General features: G+C 43.9%; 1 protein-coding gene across 1 annotated transcript in view; it reads left to right on the top strand.

Moving 5' to 3' along the window:
- The window catches only part of GABRR3 (gamma-aminobutyric acid type A receptor subunit rho3), a 41846-nt gene that overhangs the window by 13164 nt on the left and 6114 nt on the right, over window positions 1-22568 (top strand). Inside the window, exons 4-8 of the mRNA XM_046659308.1 lie at window positions 3005-3228; window positions 6471-6553; window positions 7502-7642; window positions 13180-13332; window positions 22215-22411. Coding sequence (XP_046515264.1) covers window positions 3005-3228; window positions 6471-6553; window positions 7502-7642; window positions 13180-13332; window positions 22215-22411 — 798 coding nt within the window. The remainder of the gene's footprint in view (window positions 1-3004; window positions 3229-6470; window positions 6554-7501; window positions 7643-13179; window positions 13333-22214; window positions 22412-22568) is intronic.

Genomic DNA, 22568 nt, shown 5'->3' with positions numbered 1-22568 from the left:
CCATTTTAGTATCTTTTTCTATGCCAAATAAAGAGTGCTTTATAGTTTCAAATTTTCAGTGTCCATTTCCTCGTTCTTAACTAATTCATGTATATTCTCATATTTGAATCGCTCTTCCATCTCATTTTGTTCTCTTCAGTTGTGCTGTTTTTTCCATCATCCCGGGAGCTGCATTTCTTTCGTTTCTCATCAGTGCTTCACTGTGTGCACCTGTTCGTGACAAGGGCCCTCCCAGGTCCTCCCTGGTGAGAGGCAGCTCTGAATGTGTTTGGTTCAATTTTGGATTTGGTTTGAATTTTAGTTTTGTTCCCACCTCCCCCAAAAGTATTAAGCAGTTTACTTGTGAAAGCCTTTAGTTGGGGCCTGTGCCCTCCCTTCTACCTGGGAACTCACACTTGGCTTTTCTCTTAGGTTCATCCTGCTTCATTCATTGATGTCGCCTCCCTGGTCCTGGCAGTCATTTGAAGTTGCAATTCTTAACCAAATGCTTATTGTCCTTCATTTTCTACTTTAAATATGGAAGCTTGGTTTTGGGGGAGTTTTAATAATAAAACCGGGGAATACCTCCTCCATGAATAGGGAGGCTGGAAATTACTTTCATTTCAAACTCTATTTTCCCTCTGGAGAGATCTAGTTTGTTGTTTATCCAGTGTAGTCATTTCATGTGGGTTGTTATGTGCATTAATCCTTGCATTTGGTTCCCTTTTCTGGAAGCTTTTACATGTGTGTTCTTGTGAAATTTTCAAAAGATGCTTTGGGATACTTTTTGGAATAAAAGTGTTTTTGATACATGAACTATAGTTAAATGTAGTGTTTTTCATAGAATTAAGTTTTGAAATTTAGATTCTGTATATAATTTTTGTAATATGCAAGTACCGCAACTAAAGATAAAAATGTAAAAAACAGAGAGAGAGAGAACAAAGTAGGGATCTCTTAAGGAAGCAGGGCCTGGAAAATATAAATTACTTAAATTGAAAGATCAAATAATCTCCTCATATGTATACTTAATTAATATTTTTATTATAATGATTCCTCCAACAAATCATTGCCATCCAAATGCTAACTGAGTGAAAAATTATAGGACACATAAAAATTCTAGAAAAGTCTAAACAAAATTTATGACCTGTTACATCTTGTTTCAATCTTCAGTTAATGTCTTTTTAGTCCTTATTATTTAACCCAATATTTATTTCAGTTCAGTACCAAGCCTTAAATGAAACTTTCTTTGTTTTAACCACCCAGCTCCCAAAGGGAATAGCACCAACACTACTCACTACTCAAAAAGGCCTTGTTGAGAAAGTTTCAGCTCTTCCCCAACCAAAAACAGCTTTTACTGGCATTTCCTTGAGTGTCTTGCACTCCGGGAGTAGGCTCTCATTTCACCTCTCCTGGTATAATCTGTAAGTCATCCCTGAATGACTCAGCGTGCATCTAAAATTCTCATTGTCTGCACCCCGCAGCCCCCACAACTGGACCCCATCCTTCCCCCCTGAATAAGGTTAGCTTTGGTATTCAGTATCGGCTGAAACTAGACTGGGTTCTCCATGCCTGATCTGAAAATGCTGTCTAATTATCAGTGACCTCCACTGTTGGCTTCTTTTACTTCTCATTTATCATCTTCCCACTCTCCCTTGTCCCACCCTGATTCATGTTAAGTGCCTGTAAGTTTTGTCCTGCTCCTCTCTCAACATGCTACTCAGCCTGCTTCTCAGGATAATGCCAACAGTGGTGAGGCTGGTGTATCACTGATGTGCGCCAGTGTCTGCCATCTGACTTCAGGCTCAGTGTCTGCCCACTGACCTTCAGATCAGACTGAGCATCTAATTCTAAATATATGCTCACTAAAGCAATCCATGCAATCACCTACACCATTCTCTGAGAGTCGTGTTATGGCAATGGATTAACCACTCCATTTATTTGCCCCTACACTAATCCAAAATTACACAGGGCCGATGCTCCAGATTAACCTAGAGCGGTAGCAAGATGTACCTCTATTCTGAACCTAAGGAAACAATCTCGTCTTTAATTGGTGACTGATTTGTAGTTTACTGAGATTTGTCCTTTGTTTATGTAATAAATGTCAAAATCCTATTATATATGTTAGTTCAAGAAAAACGAGTATTGTTGGGAAATAAATGATAGCAAGAAGTAGGTAATTGCAAAAGGTGGAACACGTTGTCATTGTCCACACCCAGTGACTTGGACGAAGCTAGGAGGGCTTCTGTTCAAACAAACAAATTACTAAATGTAGCATCTGAGAGCCAAACAAAACTCAGATTATTGACCAACCAAATTCTTTCTGCTAAAATAATGTTAATATTGCTTTTTCCCCTCATCCTTACCCCCTTATAACTGGGACGCACATTAACAATTCAAATCCTGAGCCATGCTGGGTCAGAATCTCCAGGAACCAGCTTCGGGTGAATGTGCCGCTTTTATAAATTCACAGTAGAGTTGGAGAACCACCATGTCGTGGTATTCTCTCTGTCTCCCAAGCTGAGGAAGAGCATTGTCCCTGGCCCAGGACCTCTGACAACATGCTTGTCACTAACAGCTCAAATAAATGCCGTATCCAGGCTTCTGTGGGACTGCAGTTTATTCAACGTGGAGGGCCTTCTTTAACAAAAACAATACAAATTTATGGATTCAAAATCAATTATAAAAGTGAAAATATATATTTACAATGAGAAAATAGATCAAAATGAGACACTGGGCCACGGAGTTTTGGGTCCCTTTCTTGTGAGCTCTCTTTAGGTGATTGACCAGAACACTTACATAGCAAAGCTTTCCATTTACAACCTGGCTTCCCTTCGCCTACTTGAGTACACTGTAGTTCTCAGAAAGTCTCAGAATTCACCAGAGACCAGGTGAGAAAGAGGCTCTGCAACTTGAGCTCACCGGCGCCATCCTAAGTCTACCTGAAAACACGAGATGAGCCATTCGCTTATAGGTCCTGAGACGTATTCCTACTGGCTTTGACCTGTCCCTTTTTCTCTTTGCCTAGGACTTCACCATGACTTTTTATCTCAGACACTACTGGAAAGATGAGAGACTCTCCTTTCCTAGCACAACAAACAGAAGCATGACCTTTGATCACAGATTGATCAAGAAGATTTGGGTGCCTGATATCTTTTTTGTCCATTCTAAAAGACCTTTCATCCATGATACAACTATGGAGAACATCATGCCGCGTGTACACCCTGATGGCAATGTCCTCTTCAGTCTCAGGTAGGGAGAGCTGTCTACTGCTTTTGGCTTCCTTGTGCCATGGCCCTCTGCACCAAAGCTGGTGGGTCTCACTTCACACTAAACTGACAATAGTGCTGACTGTGTAGTGATGCTGGAGACTGTGACACAAGCAGAAGATGTGATTTTCCCTGATTCTAACTTCCAGATTTTAAAGCATGGTTTCCTAGTCTAACTATACACACTCTGGGTATATGTTGAGAGTGACAGGAAATAAGCTTGGACAAACAGAATTGGAGCTGAATTATGGAAATCCTCAAAAGTCTGGCCACAACTTTATAGGTACACAAAACTGCTTTTCTTCCTAACCAACTTCACCCTACCCTGCACCCCACCAAGCAGTCTTGGAATCTTGGATTAGCCCAATAATTTTCTTAACTATCTCCTTCATTTTTCATGGGAAGTTATAGTCATCATCCAAATTATCGCTAATTTCCTTACTTCCTTTTTCATTTTTTTTTTTTACTCAAAACATTTGTTCTGACACTAAGCTATAACATCCCCCATTTTTAATGTGCCATATGTTCTTTTAGCCTGAGTCCTATGCATTCTGAGTGGTTTATCATAGGTAATTCTAAAAATGTTTGGTAAATGCAAGCAATTCAGTTTTGTTCATGTCTTAGAAATCCCAGAAAGATTCTGTGGTAAACTGAAAAAAAATGCCTCCCCAAGAGATATCCATGTGCTACTCCCTGGAGCTTGCGAAGGTTATCTTATCTGGCAAAAAAAAAAAAAAAAAAAAAAAAAGGATCTTTGTAGATGTGATTAAGTCAAGTGTCTTGAGATGGGGAAAATGTCCTGGATTATCTGGTTGGGACCTAAATGCAATCATAAGTATCCTCTCAAGAGAAAGGCAGAGGCAGATGTGACACACACACAGAGTAGAAGGTAATGGGCCATGAAGTCAGAGCTTGGAGCATTGAAGCCGCCAGCCTAGGAATGCCGACCGCTGCCAGAAGCTGTAAGAGGCAGGCAATGAGTTTCCCCCAGAGCCTCGGGAGGGAGCAGGGCCTCTCCGACACTGCGGTTTCAGCCCAGTGTTACAGCTTCACACTTCCGGCCTCTGGAACTGGGAGAGAATACATTTCCGTTGTTTTACGTCACCAAGGTTGCGGTAATTTGTTAGTTATTAGCTAATAATCCAATTAGGAATCGAATATGGTTCTTTTTGTTCGTTAAAAACACCTTGCTCATTTAGTACAGAGGTGCAACCCCCACACATTTCATAGAGGCCGTCCATAGAAAACACAGTTAAAGGAAAGTATTACCTTCAACAGGACCTTTACACCTGGAGTAACGTAGGCCTCACTGGAGTCAAGCCTCTCCAGGAATCAGGAGCAGAACGGAGACACCTGGCCAAGGAATCTACTGTTTTAAATTACGTATTTTGATGAGGGGATGTCCTCTAAAGAATTAACTCAGTGGATTGTCCTTACCCTGCACATTCCAAAGACAGACTTGGCCCGTGCCAGGCTCCTGGGAGGTAACCTCCAAGCCCTTGGAATGTCCTGCCTGATAAGAGCGTCTTTGTCTATGGCGGCCTTGGGCCACACCCAGAGTCAAGCTAACAATGGGATCCATGGTGGGGGCCTTGAGCCGGGTGTCAGCTGGGCCTCGGGAGGAGAGGGAGACTAAGGGCAGCCATACCTCAGTGACCAACCCTCAATAAATATTTTGGACCCCAAGGCTTGGTAGCTTCCCTGGTTGGCAGTACCCGACGGGTGTTGTCACACGCTGTTCCTGGGAGAATCAAGCACTGTCCATAGCACTCCACTGGAGCAGGACAAGTGGGAACCTGCTCCTGTCTCTCCAGGACCTGCCCTGTGTTCCTTTCCCATTGCTGGTTTTCATCTGTATCCTTCCATCGCAATCAACTGTACCTGCACGTATAACAGCTCGGATGAGTTCTGCGAGTGCCCCATCCTCCGTCTCTGATCACCCTCCACATCTGATCAAGTTCCCCATCTCCCCCACCCCAGGTGATGTCTCATCACCCCAGCTGCCTCAGCAAGAACCCTGTGACGTGCATTTAGCCAGCATCCCCTCTTACTCCTGAAGTTTCCTCTGAGTAATTTTCCCTCCACTGACCACCGCAACCCTGCTCCTTGGCTGTAAATCCCACTTTTCCTTGTTATGTTTGGAGTTGAGCCCGATCTCTCTCCCTTCTGAAAAAAACCATTACAGTAGCCCCCTGCATAAAGTCTTCCTTACTATTCTTTAACAGGTGTCATGAATAATTTTTTCTTTACCACCACCCACCTAACCTCCTTGGTCATTAATTTATTCATGTGTCTATGAAGGAGATAGACTCAAAGACCTCAGAGGTCCCCCCAGCTTTAAAGTACTAGGAATATGCCAAAATGAGTATGTTTCGTGACGCAAAGTCGTGCAGACCCCTCCCTGGCTTGGCTGTCTATTGATGGAGAAGACTGTGGGCGGTAGAGTTCCACCCGCAGGAGATGAAGTGCTTCCACTTCTCTGGTTAGCTTGGGGGCGCCGTGGGCAGGAGCAGCTGCTGCCTTTGTCATTTGCAGACTTGCTCAGGGGCCTTTTATGAACCTCTGATCTGCTATGGCGGGTACCAGAGTCTGTACTTTGAGGCAGCATCATAGCACAGCAGCCTCTGCCTGAAGCTGGGAACATCTAGGAGGACATAAAATTTGAAAACAGCATCCTCATCAATATGCAAGCTTCTCAACTTAAGAGCACCTGAATTATGCATTGTGCACATAAATCTATAACTGAAAATGCTCTGGGCTTTTCCCGCACTCCTGGAAAGAGAACTTCCTCAGGTAAACTTGCTTTTTACCCAAAGGTTTTATTACCACCATTCCAGCCTTTATTACTAGAAACTGTTTAAGTTTGCCTCTTCCAAAAAGCAGAAAATATTTAAACCTATTTAAAAGTCTTCTCACTTTGAAGTGTGGGTTTTTTTTAAGACATCAGAGCCAGAAAATATAGAGGGGGCTGGCCGGGAAATGGTGAAGCCAGAAGCGTTATTCGAACAGGAATTCACTCATTAACTCTGTCTTCAGCAAGTCACTCACCTTCCTGGCTTTGCTTCCCTGACCTCATTTGCATAGGAGATGGTGGGGGTGACGTCTGTTTTGCATTATTCCTGAAAGGCTCACAAAGGGCAAAGGGAAGGAGAGCTTCAGTGTTGCGTGCTCCTTGGCCATATGGTTAAATGATCTGCAGTTTTCTTTTTCTCGTTCTTTTGACAGGATAACTGTTTCTGCGATGTGCTTTATGGATTTTGGCAGGTTTCCTCTTGACACTCAAAACTGCTCCCTTGAACTGGAAAGCTGTAAGTCCTGCTTCCTGATGGAGCGAGTACACGTGATCTGAACACACCGTCACACGCTCGCATGTAAAAATCTTGATATAAGTTAGACCTCTTTACCCAGAACAGTTGGATTTTTTTCTCCTAAGGATGGTGGCAGATTGTCTCTCAAATAAAAAAAAATTCAGGGGAAAAAACACTTTGATAATCACACATTCTACAGTTTCCACCGTTATAAAGGAGCAGCTCCCTAAAAAGGTGTATTCTTGGTAACATTATTAACGTAGACTGACACAGACTCCCCAAATTTGGAAAGCTCGGGAATTCGTGTTCCTGCAGGAATCACAATCTTCCACTAAGTGGACTTGCGTTCCCAGAAAAACCCCACTGTAGACATAGACCCCGGTTCAAAGCCCTGGAGAAGGGTATCTGAGCCAGCTCCCTGTCAACTACTTTGACCCATCAGCTGTTTCTGACATGACATCTTAGAAGCTGACGGCAATTTTTCATAATGGGGGTAAAACGCTGGGATGCCCACTGGATGGCTCCCGCACGGCTGCTCCTCCCAAGTCTGTTAGAGACTTTCTGTAACACTGTTTGGTTTCTGAAGAAAATTCTTTATAATCTTGGCTCGCTTTGGAATTTCATCCAAGAGAGCTACAAACTAAAGGGGTCTTAAGACCCGGGTCAGGCCTGTCACTGTGAGGCTGTGACATCCCTCAGTGCACACAGATATGGGAACAACCATGTGGGCACAAGAAAAGCCTGCACACTGTACCAGTCATCGGGGTCTGATCTTTGGAAATTTCTTCTTTTTGAACACATGGGCATTATCAGTCCATTGGCAAACATATTTTTCCTCATCTAGTTTACACAGGTCATTGGACACAGCACTGGGGACAGAGCCTTATAAAACGTGGGTATAGAGCTCATGGAGCCTGCAGTTACGAGAACACTGTTTCCTCGTTGTAGATGCCTACAATGAGGAGGACCTAATGCTCTACTGGAAACACGGAAACAAGTCCCTAAACACGGACGAGCACATCTCCCTTTCTCAGTTCTTCGTGGAGGAGTTCAGTGCATCCACTGGATTTGCCTTCTATAGCAGCACAGGTATGCTATTCTATGTGGACAAGTCATCAGCTTTTATTAAGCATCTACTGTGTGCAAAGCACCACAACATGTGAAGAGACCTGGATCCAAACAATTGTCCCATTAGGTCAATAAGATCCTCCTCCTTTTAAGGTGCATTTCCAATGCACCATTCCTTTCCTCTATTTAGACGCTTCCAACTAGATGCCTTGCTTCCGTGCTTGGTCCTGCACACTCAAAATAGCAGAGAGAGTGAGCCTTTGAAAACAGAAATAGCACAGTTCTTTCCTGCTGAAAACCCTCCAGTGCTTTTCCATCACACTTACTATAAAATACCAGCGTCTCAACAGGACCTCCCAGGACTGCATGATCTCCCTCTGAGCTCCCCCTCTCCTCCACATCCTGCTCACCCCGCCTGGCCTCTTGCTTGTAGTTAAACACCCCCACCTCGTTCCATCTGCAGGGCTTCTGCTGGGCCTGCTCCTCCCTCCGCCTGGACCTTCTCAGGACCCGCTACTCATTTCATTCAGGGCTTTGTTCAGATACCACCTCCCGGAGGCCTTGCCTCTCTAACCGTCCTTTCTCCGTAGACCAGCCTCCTCACCACTCCCCCCGCTGTATCTGTCTGCAGAGCACTCACCACCACGTGAAGCACATATTTACTTGGCCGCTTTATTGTCTGAGTGCCTGACTAGAAAGAAGTCAGGGACTGTCTGCCTTGTTCACCATTTCTTCCCCAGCACCTGGAATGTGCCTGGCACACGATAGACGCTCAATAAATCTCAGCTGAAGAAATCAATCAAGTGCGCCATTGCCCCAAATAGAAAATCTGTCCTGGGGCCACCTGGTGGCCCAGTGGTTATGTTTGCGTGCTCCACTTTGGTGGCCCAGGGTTATGCAGGTTCGGATCCTGGGCACAGACATGGCACCGCTGGTCAAGCCAGGCTGAGGCAGCATCCCACATAGCAGAACCAGAGACAGTCAGGGCTAGGATATACAATTATGTACTGGGGGGCTTTGGGGAGAAGAAGAAGAAAAAAAAAGAGTATCGGCAGCAGATGTTAGCTCAGGTGCCAATCTTTAAAAAAAAGAACTTAAAAAAAAAAGAATGAGAACTCAAGAGATTTAAAAAAAATTAAAATTAAAAAAAAGGAAGAAAGAGGGCCAGCCCGGTGGCACAGTGGTTACGTTTGCACATTCCACTTCAGTGACCCAGGGTTCGCCAGTTCGGATCCCGGGTGTGGACATGGCACCACTTGGCAAGCCATGCTGTGGCAGGCGTCCCACATATAAAGTAGAGGAAGTTGGGCACGGATGTTAGCTCAGGGCCAGCCTTCCTCAGCAAAAAGAGGAGGATTGGCGGCAGATGTTAGCTCAGGGCTAATCTTCCTCAAAAAAAAAGAAAGAAAGAAAATCTGTTCAAAATTGGGCCTGTATTGTATACTCTTTGCTATAACAGATCTGTTATTGGTTTGGCGACATTTATCCAAGACACTTTCTAAAATTATGCTTGATCCCCATTCCCTAAAGTTAGAAGTAGCCTCCTCTTCCCTGATTGTTAGCATTCTGGGTCATTTCAGGCAGAACCCATGAAAATACCATTTTAGCTTCTTGAAGCCACACTCAGGGCAGAAAGTGTGCCACCAGCTGCCCTGAGGGTCAGCGCCGCCCTGGCTAGAGTCCTTTCACCTCCTCTGCTTTGACAATGGCAACTTTTCTCCCCAGAGGCGCTCTTCTCCGCCCTTCGACCTTGGAGGGAAGCTGTCAGTTGTTATCTATAAGCCTTCATCATTAACAGAGAAACCAAACTTTTCATCAGGAGAAGCTAAACGGCTTTCTAAGACCAATAGCTGTTTAGCTCTTTAGAGCCAGAAGAGATGCTCTATTTTACTCCATTATTTGTTTACATTGCTTGGGGTTCAACAGATGATGCTATGAATTGTAATAATGCTTATTGCCTTTTCTGATTTTAAATATAACACATTTATTTTGTTTTGATCATTGGTTTATCTCTGGCATATAGTAGATGCCCAATAGCTAATTGTTGAATGAATGAATAAATGGTAGATAATTTGAAAAGAATTCAGAAAAATTTAAAGAAAAAAACCTTGTAAGCTTACTTCATGGAGATAAACTATGTTGTTATTTTTATATATTTTCTCTTCCTCATTCTTCGTCTTTTCTCTTTTTGTCTTTTTGTCTATAAATAATTATAGATATGTTTTTGTTAGGATTTTTCATTCTCAGTGCTAATTTAAATTAATGTTTAAATAAAGGAATGCATGCAGTGAACAATGATACATATTAAAATATAAATTTATAGTTTTTTTCACTTTATTATTATGATGATGAAATACCTTTGGCACATGATAAATTGTGAATAGGACTTTCTAATGTTTGACGCTATTAAAATGTAATTCATATGAAGCGTATCCAAGCACATGAAGAAATCCAAGAGTATTGTTTCCTGCACAGAACATAGACAGCATATATAATGATAGTAGCAATGACATTTCTTCAGGTTTTGAAGCACAGGTATCCATTAATATACATCCAGCTATCCTCTTAAAAAGAAGAGGTTAAATTTCACTTCCAAATTCCAGCTTCCCCCCTAAGCCATTGCATTGGCTCTGCTGTCTCTTTATTTGTGCTTGTCGGCCCTTTTGAGCCCTACCATGCTGGGCCAACACTGGTTGATTTTTATCTTCTTCTGGTCATGTTTTAGAGTCTATCTAAAGCCAGACAAAATACTTGAGTTGAAAAACTTACTGCTCAGAAATGCAGTAAAACTTCTAGACTTTCCAGTGTAGTTACATTTTTAAGAAATAGCATTTTGGTTTCTAAAAAAAATTAGGTTCAAATATACATGGTTTGTGCAGTATGGGATAGTGATCCACAATCAATTAAAATTTTAAGGAGCCAGAGGACAGTTATGGTTGTAGAGCTGAGTTTCCACTTTATAGCTGAACTGCCTTCCCCACGGCCTGTCAGTGTGAACAAGCAGGTGAGGGCTGCTGCCCCCACACCCCCTTCAGCGCCCCTGGAACTCATGCACCGTGCTAGATTTACAAAGGAAAAAGAGACGACTCCCGCCCCTGAGGAATGCGCTGAACAATTACTCTCTATCGAAGCATAACGCAGAGGCTGAAAGCATAATTTCCGTAGAGAGACGGCCTGAACTGGCTCTACCACTTGGAAATGCCACCTTGGACAAGTTGCCTCCTTCTCTAAGCCTCAATTCCCTTATCTTTAAATTGGTTTCATAATACTCTCTACCTCACACGGTTGTGAGGATACATGATTTAATATGTTTAAATCACTTGGAAAACTGTCTGCCATGCGGGAAGTGCTCAATAAATACTAGCTAGCAGCTGTCATCCTCACCATTTTCATCAACATGGTCATCTTGATCCTTTCAACACAGAATGAGCCTTAGCATCAACAGGCCATTGAAGGTGACAGTCTCCAGGTGTAAAAACCTTCTTGAAGGCAAGCCTGGTGGCACAGCGGTTAAGTTCGCATGTTCTGCTTCGGCGGCCCGGGATTTGCCAGTTCGGATCCCGGGTGCGGACACGGCACCACTTGGCAAGCCATGCTGTGCTAGGCATCCCACATACAAAGCAGAGGATGATGGGCATGGATGTTAGCTCAGGGCCAGCCTTCCTCAGCAAAAAGAGGAGGATTGACGACAGATGTTAGCTCAGGGCTAATCTTCCTCAAAAAAAAAAAAAGACCTCCTTGAATCTTGTCTTGGGACTGACTCCCCAATTTCTGCCCCTCTCTCCTATTTTCATGGCTTCCAACTCTCCAGCCCTTTTCTCTCTTTCATAAACTTACCTTCTTTCTACCGTGTGGCAACCTGAAGGAGGTAGATAGACCCTTGCACCCAAAATTTGTTTCAGATGTGAAAAACAATGACTCCACACACTTAGCAAAAGGGTAGAAAGAGTCTTATTACTCACATAATGAGGTTTTCAAGAGAGAGCAGGACGGGCTCTCAAGCAGGTCTGAAAATGGCTTGAGAGAACAGGGAGAGGCGACTGGCTTGAGGGTTTATGGTGGTGGCAGTGTGGGGCTGGCGTGAGGGTTCCCTTGCACACGGCAAAGAGTGCATGGTTTGAGTTTCGCTTGAGTGCCAAAGGAGGGGCTGGAGAGCTATCAGAGTCAAATGTCGAAAAAGGAGTCAGGCACTTTGTTACGATATCCAAGGTGAGGGCTCCTCACGTCTCAGGCAGCGCCATCCTTCCTGGTTGGTAAAGGGAGCTCTTCCGGACCCACAGCTTCAACCACAGTACCGCCCCTTGGCTCCCCTCCCCAGAGAACCACAGACAGCACAGCATGTGTCCTGCTTGGTTGCCAAATGAATAAATAAATAAATTGTTGTTCAGAAAATTGTGAGTAGAGAAAGGACCCTATTATCTAAATTTATTTTAAGACTTAAAACCACATTCATTAACAGTGTCTTTCTTTATGAAGTACTTTCACAGCTCTTCCTTGTCTCTTTTAATCTCACAATAATTATATAAATCTATAACATGGGAGTTATGGGTATCCCACTACAGCTGCAATCAAAACTCTCAATTGCACACAGTAAAAAGTGAGGCTGTGATATGAGTAATACAAGACAATGAGTAGCTTAAAAAATAATGTCTGTTTTGACTTTAGAATACACTATGTATCTTCTATTACCCTTGGTAAGGAAATTATTTGATATTCCTGGAACGCATGTCAGCTGATGGTGAGAGAGACCTCAGAGCAGGGAGGGAAGAGAAGGCACTTACGGGAGAACAGAAGAGTCAGCGTGGGCTGCCAGGCCTAGGCCTTGGGCTGGCGGCCTGAATGTTGACCTCACCCGTCTCATCAGTTTGCCATCTCGGGTCTTCTAAGAAACTACTACTGAGACTAGCAGAAGGGTTCTCCAACTTTGCAACGCCTATGATTTTGTTACAATTTTTAACCTACAGTCCCTGTATTTGGTTATTTTTTTGCAGATTTATCACAGATAAATATATGGTGTCCTGACACCCTGAAATGATAAAAATAGTAAAACAGTCTACCAATACGCCTTCCTTCCACCTGTCTGGGAATCCGTACCTGTCTCGAGCCCAACCTGGGATCCACTGATGTAGTAACTACTGTGAGTCTTTTCCTCTAGAGGAAATGTCTCAGGTCACTCCTTATAGCTAGTAAACGGTTTATTGACTATTGCATGCGGTCGTTAGCCAGGTTTTGCACACTTGCCCACTTGCAGAAATGCTGCAAACACAATATATTTTGGAGAAAGTTCTTTAAAGGCCATCCCACAAAATATAATTACCATTCATTCCTGAACAGCAGGTATGAAACGGCAGGGGGATCTCTGACGCACATCACTGAGCAGCCTGCAGTGAAGTTAGTTCAGGAAACACTGATGGAGCGCTAGGCCCAGGCCCTGTGCTAGTGCTGGGCAAGCGAGGGGAGCATGTTGAGTCCACGTCCCCAAGGAGCTCGCAGTTCACTGAGTGTCTTATTTCCATGAAGGAGCCTGTTCTAATAAAAACTTCGGCTTTTCCTCACAGGTTGGTACAATAGGCTTTTCATCAACTTTGTGCTGAGGAGGCATATTTTCTTCTTCATGCTGCAAACCTACTTCCCGGCTGTGTTGATGGTAATGCTTTCGTGGGTGTCATTTTGGATTGACCGAAGAGCTGTTCCTGCGAGAGTTTCCCTGGGTAAGTCTTCCCATGCCTTTGTGAAATGCTAATAAGGAGACAGGTCGTGGCAGAAGGTAAATAAGAAAGTGATAAGTGGAGAGGAAAAGAGAATGATGGTTTAGTGGGGATGCTCAGAGATGTGCACTCAGGTCACGGTTCGCATCTTGACAGCCTCCAGGGCAAATTACAATTGCACTTTTGCCTCGGGACCCCAGAGCTTAGGTATGAAGGCCACACTGACTGACCAACGCCTGGGTGATAGTAAGGAGGGAGGATGAAATTATGAAGCGTGAACAGCCTCACCTTACGAATCCGTCTCTTCTCCCTTTTGCGGAAACTCCGCTTCCCTTGCCCAGGTCCATTTCATTTTGCATCACAAACCTTTGCATCCTAGAAGAAAGAACCTTCAAACTAATTCACGCTATCCTGTCTGTATCTTAATAAATTACTTTAGTGGGGGATGCTTGAATTTGGAAACATTAGTGCTATTTAGAAATAGGAGCTTTAACCTAAACTCCAAAATTGGAATCAACCGCAGTGGAATTTTAGGTATTGTGGCATTTTAGTTGGCAAGAGATTTCAAGTGAGGAGACATTGCCAGCCTCATTCAGTCACCACACCAGTGTGATTATCTACTTCACCTAGCATGTTATACGCCACTGTCATACATACCGGTTTATGGGAACCATTTCAGACCCACTCAGCAGTTATTGAGTCCTTGCAGAGTGGAAGGGGCCAAGCCAGGCGTTTAGATAACATGCTACTTGAAGAGGACTCAGGAGTCAACCTCACTTGCCCTCTGGGCTGGTACAGGGCAGAACTCCCTCATTTCGGCTGATGCTCTTTCACCTGTAACTCTCTATCCAGACAGAAGATTGTTTTAAGTGGTTCACAATCATTATAATTATCACCCAATTCATTCCAGAAAGGGTGATTTCTAAGTTAATGTTCACAAATTGTATGCATACATACTTCAAAAAATCATTTGAAAGACATAATTTGTCATTAATATTAATAATTCCTCGCCCCCCTTCCCCTATTAAAAGCTTCAATCTGAAAGCATTTGAGGCTTGAGTATCTTCAAGGGAAAAAATACCATCTGAATTAGTAATTAAATTATTGTGGCTGTTCCTTTGTGTCGGAGCAGCCTTGGGCTGACCTCAGTGAGGCCGTGGGGCAGCGTCGACCCGGATGGGACAGCAACGACACGTTTCCAGCTCTCGAGACAGGATGAGAAAGACATTCTGTCTCTAAAGGTTTACGAACATGATTTTCAGTAGGATTCCCGAAGCTGACTGCTCAGCTCTTACACTTTGAAAATGACAGCAGTGAAAGCTGGTTCCAGGGCAGGTGGGATGAATGCAGAACACTGAAATGCATTGAAGTTGCCCCTGAAATTATGTGCTTCTTGCATCTACATCTGATCCCTCTGGGTTAGGAAATTGCTATCCAGATTTATATAAAATAGACAAACCAGAAGTGTCCCTCTCCCCTCCTTTTTATTGTTTTTATTTATTTTTTTAAAGATGTGCTGCCCTTTTTGGGTTTTTTTTTGTGTGTGTGAGTAAGATTGGCCCTGAGCTAACATCTGTTGCCAATCTTCCTCTTTTTTTTCCTCCCCAAAACCTCAGTACATAGTTGTATATCCTAGCTGTAGGTCATACTAGTTCTTCTGTGTGGGATGCTGCTGCAGCACAGCTTGACGGGCCGTGTGTAGGTCTGAGCCCAGGATCCAAACCTGGCAAACCCCAGGTGCTGAAGCAGAGTGTGCAAACTTAACCACTGGGCCACAGGGCTGGCCCCTCTGCCCCTTTTTAGTAAAGAGACCTGCAGTATTCCTATAACACAGCTTCCTACCACCCTCCAGTTCTTTCAAAGATGCTTTGCCCTCTGCTTTTCTGGCTCTTCCCAAATGCTGTCTACCTGATTCTCCAGAGGGCCCCTCTGACTATCCATCTGTCTGTCCCACTTGTCTTTTCTCAGTTGTTCCCCTCCTTCACTTCCTCTGAAGCTTGGACATTATTAAGCATCCTCTCCAAATCCAGGAGCAGTGCAGTGGTCAAGGGCCCAGCCTCATCTTCACCTCCTGAGGTGGCTGTGAGCATGAAATGGGAGCATGCATGTCAACTGCCTAGGCTGATGCCTGGCCCACAGGGTTTGATAAAACCAATCAAACAATAAATTCGTCTTCATTGCTCTGCACTAGTCTGGTTTTTCTCTTCCTTTAGACTTTTCTTTCATTTCTCTTTCCCACTTTTTACTTCTTCCTTTTGCTTCTTAAGTCTGGGTAATTCCCTCCCAAAGCTTTGCTCAGTTTTGTTTCTCTCAACAACTGGAACAAGCTCCTTGCTTCCAATGACTGTCCCTATGAAAGTAAATCCCAAATCTGTGCCCTTATCTCAAATCTTGGTCTCAAGTCCCGATGGTGTTCCCAGCTGCTGCTGGATTTCGCCTGCAGGCACTCCACGTGTTCCAAACCAAACCGAGCCGACTGCTATTCCCCCCACACTCAGATCCCACTTATTCTCTGGACTTTCCTCATTCTGTTAAGGCCCCCAATCCATTGAGGCTTTCAATTTGAGCCTTCAGTTCCCTCCTTAGTCCCTGCCAGTGGTTATCAAACTCTGGTCTTAGGACCCACGTACGCTCTTAAGAATTATTAAGGACTCAGAGAGCTTTTGTTTTTGTGGGTTACATCTATCATTACTAGCCAGGGTGGATATTAAAACAGAATTTTTAAAAATACGTATTAATCCACTTAAAAATAGCAATAATAAACTCATTACAAGTTAACATAACATATTGCATGAAAAAGTAATTTTTTTTCTAAGCCAAAAAAATTTGGTAGGAAAAGTGGCACTGTTTTACCCATTTTTGCAAACCTTTAATGTCTGGCTTTATAAAAGGCAACTGGATTCTCATCTCTGGTCCTTCGTTCAATCTGTTGCACTTGGTTTTAGTTGAAATATAGGAAAATATCTGCAGTTGGAGAAAGAGTCGTATTTTGATAGTCTTTCCAGATAATTGTGCATAGATTTCTTTGATGTTGCCCCAAACCTCAGCAAGTAACAGCTTCTTAAAGGTTAGTTGCAATGTGGAATCTGAAATGATACCAGTGAATTTTTTTACTCTATTTGATTAAAATCTGTTGATCTATCTGACACTGACTAGATCTTTTTACCGTGCATTCGTCATTTGAAAATATCGATGCACCAAGTTATACAGATCTTACAAATGTTTACATAATTCATTACACAATATCTAAATAATCCCATTCATCAATATCACCACTAATCTCATCACAGAGTGTTTGAGCGTTGGGAAGCTCTCAAGCTCATACTAATGGATACAAGTTTAACAACACCTAGTTTGGGCTTGAAAGCTCAAATTTTATCATTTGTCAAGAAATACCATTACTTATTTTCCTTGAAGTGGTAGGTCTACTTCACCAAGTTTTGAGAAAATGTCTGCCAAATACCCAAGTCGAACAACCGTGGTTTGCTGTCAGCTGTTCTTCTGAAGGAAAGTGGTGTTCCAGTTAAAAACGTCCGGCTGTCAGCTCAGGACCCAGCTGCTGGAGCACTTTTCCTCAGGACAGCGTTGTACTTGCATGCGCGGAAGTGCTTTCCACATCCTTCTCATCTCACCAACCACAGTGTTTCAAGGGCATTAACACTCAAGAGCTGTAATTTAATACAATTAATTTTGACCAATTTTCTTTATGATGAGTGTGGGAGCTGAGGAACACAGGGGCCACGCGCGGGTCAGCTGGCCGCTGCTGCCCTGGTCCAGCTGGGGCAAGAGCACTTCTTCCCACCAGTGCTTTATCACCATCAGTGCAGTGTCAACATAGTGAAAAAGGTTAATAATGTCTTAGTATTGTTAACAAACTCATTTCACTACACGGACCCTTTGAAAATGTCTTGGAGACCCCAAGGGATCCACTGAGCACCCTCAGAGAATGGCAGCTGTAAGGTATCTAACTCTGAGAGTCAGCCTTCTCAATAAAAAGTCCTCAGAGATGCTTATCCTGGATTCTCCATTCCTCCTGCCTTGACCAGTGTGGGGCCCTTGTTAACCTTCCCCTGGGCTGCCCAAATAGACCCCTATGTGCCCAGGCCATCCTGCAAGGCTTTGTGACATCAGACCTGGGGCAGGGGGAAGGGAGCAGAAATGCAGCCCCAGCTCCATGGGACATGGTTTGGGGTAACATCCTCTAGAGAGAGGCTGCCTTTTACTTACTGCACAAAGCTCTAGCCTGGGCTTAAGGAGGGCTCGCAATTGCTCATTTCACCTCCCGTTCTTCTTGCCCCGGTTCAGCTCTGCCACCAGAGTAATGTCCCTAAAACGCAATCACGGTGCCCTCACCTCAAATGCCATTGGAGTAAACGCTATCAGTTTGGATTCCGAGGGGTCCCCTGAGGGCTGTCAGATGAAATACAGGACACTTGGTTATATTTTAATTTTGGATAAGCACCAAATAAGGCTTTACTTTAGGTATTATCCCAATACTGCATGGGGCATACTTATACTGAGACATTATTCCTTGTTTATCTTGAACTTCTCATTTATCTGGAATTCAAATGTAACTGACTGTCCTGTGTTTTTATTTGGTAAATCGTGAACCATACCCCTGCCCCAATATACTTGCCCTGAGTTTCAACCAATTTGCGTATTCAGTGTTCTCAAACAGACCCCCGTGCCTAACTGCTTACCTCACCTCCGTGCATTTGTTCTGGCTCTCACTCTGCCTAGAATGCCCTCCCTCCAGTCAAACGTTGGCCATCTCTCAACAGCCAGAAGCCTTTACTGATGGCTCCAGGCAGACATGGTCTCTCCCGTCTTTGAGCCACATGGCACGTTGTCTCTCTCGCTTCCACTGTTTTGAGCTTAGCTGTGGGGTGGGTTGGTGGCTTATCCTATCTCCTCTATTAGAATTTGAGTTCCTTACGGACAAGGATCATTATTACCCTCATTTTTGCACCTGTAGTGACCAGCACAGTGCCCTGCACACATTTTGTGCTCAATACGTAGTTGTTAAATTGCCAGTGGTTAGCCCACCACTTTTTTAATAGCTGTATTTCAGTTACTAACTGAAAACAATGATGATTCATTGCTGGTTAAGACCCTTCCACATTTGTCGTGTTTCAAATAAAGGACAATAGAAGCCAATCAGCACAGAAGTGTCCATTGCGATTAGGCAATTCTCATAGAGATAATAACTATCATGACTTGGAATGTGTCATGGGCTACAAAACCTATTCCATCTTTCTGTTGTTCTGGTGTGGAGAGAGCGAGACTATTCTGAAGCTGCTCAAGGGTGTGTTAACCCTCCTGGAAGGTGGAGGAGTGTTGTGCTTTCTTCTCTCCCTTCTATCTCCCTTCTTCTTTCCTTGCCTCCATCTCGCTTGGCCCTTCTGCATGGGGTGTGCCATTCATGTACAATGTATTTAGTAGTGGGATCATTTACCAGGAAACACACGTGACAGAGAAAGGCAACTCAAGCTTGCAGGCATGTAGTCACCCACAAAGAAAAATGTCTAACGGAGGATATGCCATGTACCTGGAGAAGTAAATACTTAGGAGCAATTCACTTAACCATCAGAGAGGTTACCACAACTTCTAGGTAGTGGACTCCGGCGCACCTCTGTGGGATGATGGTTGTTGGATTCTGGTCGTGGAGCAGTGTTAGGATATCCAGCCTATCTTCCTTTCCCGTACATCGCTTAATATTTTCTTTCTGCCCAGGTCTACAGGGAAAATGTTTTATTCATTTAAAGGTGAAAGTAGACACCTCTCCCTTCAAAAGAACCACCCACAACACGGCTACTGCAGGGCAGAAACCGACTCCACGGTTCTGTAAGTGATGCCCTGGGCCATCACACTGGTCGACAAGCCTCTCCATTATGCACAGGACGGCCAATGAGACACAGGATGAAGAACTCTCCCCAAACTGAAGTGTTCTTAGGACCTCACACGTGTCCCTGAGTGTTAATATGTGAGACTGTGGGGGCTCAGGGGAGCTGAGTCCCCAGGCCAAACTAGCTATTGTCTCATCACACTTTCCTGACCATGCACAGCAATGCCAGTAGGTGGGAAGTCATTTTCTAATCCCAAGACAGGACCTTCCTTTGACTAAATGGTCATTTCACATAATTCACAACTCCCTTATTGAGTTGTTAACTTAGTGGATTTGGAAGGAATACAATTTGTCAAGATTAGTGCATTTCAAAGGGGTGGCTCAAGACATAGTGAGTGTGTTTAATGCAGCTGTCTTAAGACTCCTGACTCTCAATGCTGAGTTCTAGGAATTTATGTGTCAGTTTTCTCATCCTTCATTCCCTGTAGTCAACAATCCCTCCTTCTCACTCTCTGTTTTATTTTGTTTTTCTTTTTATTTTTTGGTGAGGAAGACCGTTGCTGAGCTAACACCTATGCTGGTCCTCCTCTATTTTGTATGGGGGACTCCACCACAGCATGTCTAGACGTGTAGGTCCACGCTCAGGATCCAAACCTGTGAACCCCAGGCCCCCACAACAAAGCGCACAAACTTAACCGTATGCCACCAGGCCAGCCCCTATTTTTTTTTTTATTGCTCATTTTAAACAAGGAAAATCTAGAATTCTTATTTCAAAATAAAACTACAGTAAATTAATTGGAGTGAGCACCCTTTTAAGGAAAATGACTGATAGTTTATTGCTCTCTGGCAAATATAGATAATGCAATTTCCTTTTATTGGCCAACAGCCTTTGATTTAAGACACATGACAGGATCTGTCTGCAGGTAAACTCCTGTGTTTGTTCTAAACCCTTACTTTGTCCATTAAGCCCCATGTTACTGTCTGTTGAAAAAAATCAAGTTCTATCTTCCATATCTTTGAAAAACCACTAAGAGAAGACACTTTTAAATTTTAAAACTAATGAAGTAAGCTACTAAGTAGGAATGTTAGTTTAGATGCATTCAGTTTTAGGAGTGAAATCCTGAAGAGAACAAGCCTCTTGGCCTGTTGAAAAGCACAAAGTCCCTTCACGCTTCCTGACATCATTCTAAACTCAGTCTCCTAGCATCTTGTCTCAGAGATGCTCCAAACACAGAGATTGGTTTATAATCTTAAAAACAACAGGAATTCTCTTTTCAGGCCCAGAATGAGAGGCAGCAGGTTTGCATGTAAACAGCTTGGGTCCTACACTCAGAGAGAAAGGTTTCACTCCTGCTCCTGACAAAATTCGGAGCAATTACTCTCAGCTCATATTTCTTTCCTGCAACTTGTGGCTAATAGTATTTACCTAGGTTTGTGGTGGGTAAACATTCAACACGAGAAAGCAAGTTTTATTTAATCATCTTGGCTTCAGCTACACACACACCTGTAAGGTTAATAAAAATTTCACATCTCCATATTTATGTAGCAAGGAATGCAAACAGTGTTGGCTGATATGCAGATTGTTGACATTACATTGTAGAGAAACCTGGGACTCAGTGAGATGGTGGCTGCCTTTAATGAGGAGAGCTGGAACAGCATTAGGGTTCTTATTCTGCAGTCCAAAGCAGTGGGAGGATGCGATTCCGGCTCTCCCACAGTGACTGTCCAATTGCCAAGTTGTGTTGGTCTTGATCATACAAACTACAAACAGAAAAACTTAATTTAAAATCGAATAGCTCTGTAGAGTTGTGACTGTCTTTGGTACGGGCCTCCCTCAGAGGAGACCCTTGCAGACTTATTACAGACGTGTGTTGGTGAAGCCTGTGCACATTCTGCGTCTGAGCCATGAGGAGTAAATCACGCTGCTCTTCCTGCTGCTCAGACTCTGTCTGCTGACATTAAAATGTCCTCACAACTTATAAAAATCATTAAGGATTCCATTTGCGCCTCCCTGGTGGGAAGTTAAGAAATAAATCCGTGCCAGCCAGTGTACATTTCAAATATTTACAATATGATACTTTCTCTCCAGGTGGTGCTCTTGCAGCCTCCCTCTGAGAAATTAGTGTAGACACAGAAGAGGCCCCCCAAGACCAGCATTTTATTAAGGAAAGCTCAGAGTCACTTCTTTCTCCATTGTCCCCCAGAACCCTGATCTCATTACCCTTGATGCTCATGCCAGAGAATAAAGAAGGGAAAGAGAAGAAAGAGGAAAAGGAAGGAGAAGAGGATGGCAGTGGGAAGCGAGAGGAAGGGAAGAGGGGTGAAAGGGAGGCGGGGGGAGGGAAGGAGAGGCAGTGACGGGGGAGGAAGGGAGAGGCCGACAGGGAAAAAAGTAACTGGCATTTGGCATTTGCTTAGTAAACAGACACTGAGCTGAGCCTCCCCTAGCATGCCCAGTCTCAGTCTCAGCTGAACTGCAGTTTCGGTAACAAGGCACAAAGCAATAGCAACAATGATGGCTTGTAAGTATTCCATGTGAAAGAAAAACATGGAGAATATCATTCTTTAATGCTACTCAAGACCAGTCCCTGACAGATGGAAGATTAAAGGTTGACGTGAAGACAATTTCTTAACAGTAAAAGTCGTGAAAGGATGGGGAAGGGGAGTGGAAATGGTTTTGGAATTTCTTTCCTAGAAGAATATTTTAAAATTGAGTCCGTTTTACCTTTCTGAGAAGGTTAGAAGAGGAGCATGTGAGGGCAGGAAGCACTGAGTCCCTCAGACCTGTCTGACTCTGTGAAGCCTTTAGAAGGAGGAAGGAAACATTATGGACAACAGGAATGAGGGCAAGACAAGGAGGCTGGAAGAGAAATCCAAGATCTTCTTGCTTAGGCTCACGCTGTGAACTAGGTTAACAAGCAGGATTCCTCCCGCTTGGATCACCAGATATTGTTCTGGAAACGTGCCCTCTGTAATCCAGCACCAGATCCTGGCACTGAATGGTTACGTCACTGAGCTCATCACTGTTCTCCAATGGCAGGAATCACCACGGTGCTGACCATGTCCACGACCGTCTCCGGAGTAAGTGCCTCCATGCCCCAGGTGTCCTACGTGAAGGCCGTGGACGTGTACCTGTGGGTCAGCTCCCTCTTTGTGTTCCTGTCAGTCATTGAATACGCAGCTGTGAACTACCTGACCACAGTGGAGGAGCAGCACCGATTTGAGAAGACAGGGAAGGTACTGCCCTGCTTTGACCCTCGGGTCCCGTCTGCAATGTGAGAAAGATTGTCCTCATCTATGTCCCTCTCCTGACAGCACTGGGGCCCTTGAATTAAGCCCGTTTGCCTTGGCAAGATGCAAGATTACGTGGTGGTAACAATTTAACATTGAACTT

The sequence above is a fragment of the Equus quagga genome, chromosome 4, assembly GCF_021613505.1.
Source record: "Equus quagga isolate Etosha38 chromosome 4, UCLA_HA_Equagga_1.0, whole genome shotgun sequence".
Taxonomy (NCBI): Eukaryota; Metazoa; Chordata; class Mammalia; order Perissodactyla; family Equidae; genus Equus; species Equus quagga.
Note: the sequence above shows the minus strand (reverse complement) of the source record. Positions and strands in the feature narration are given on the sequence as shown.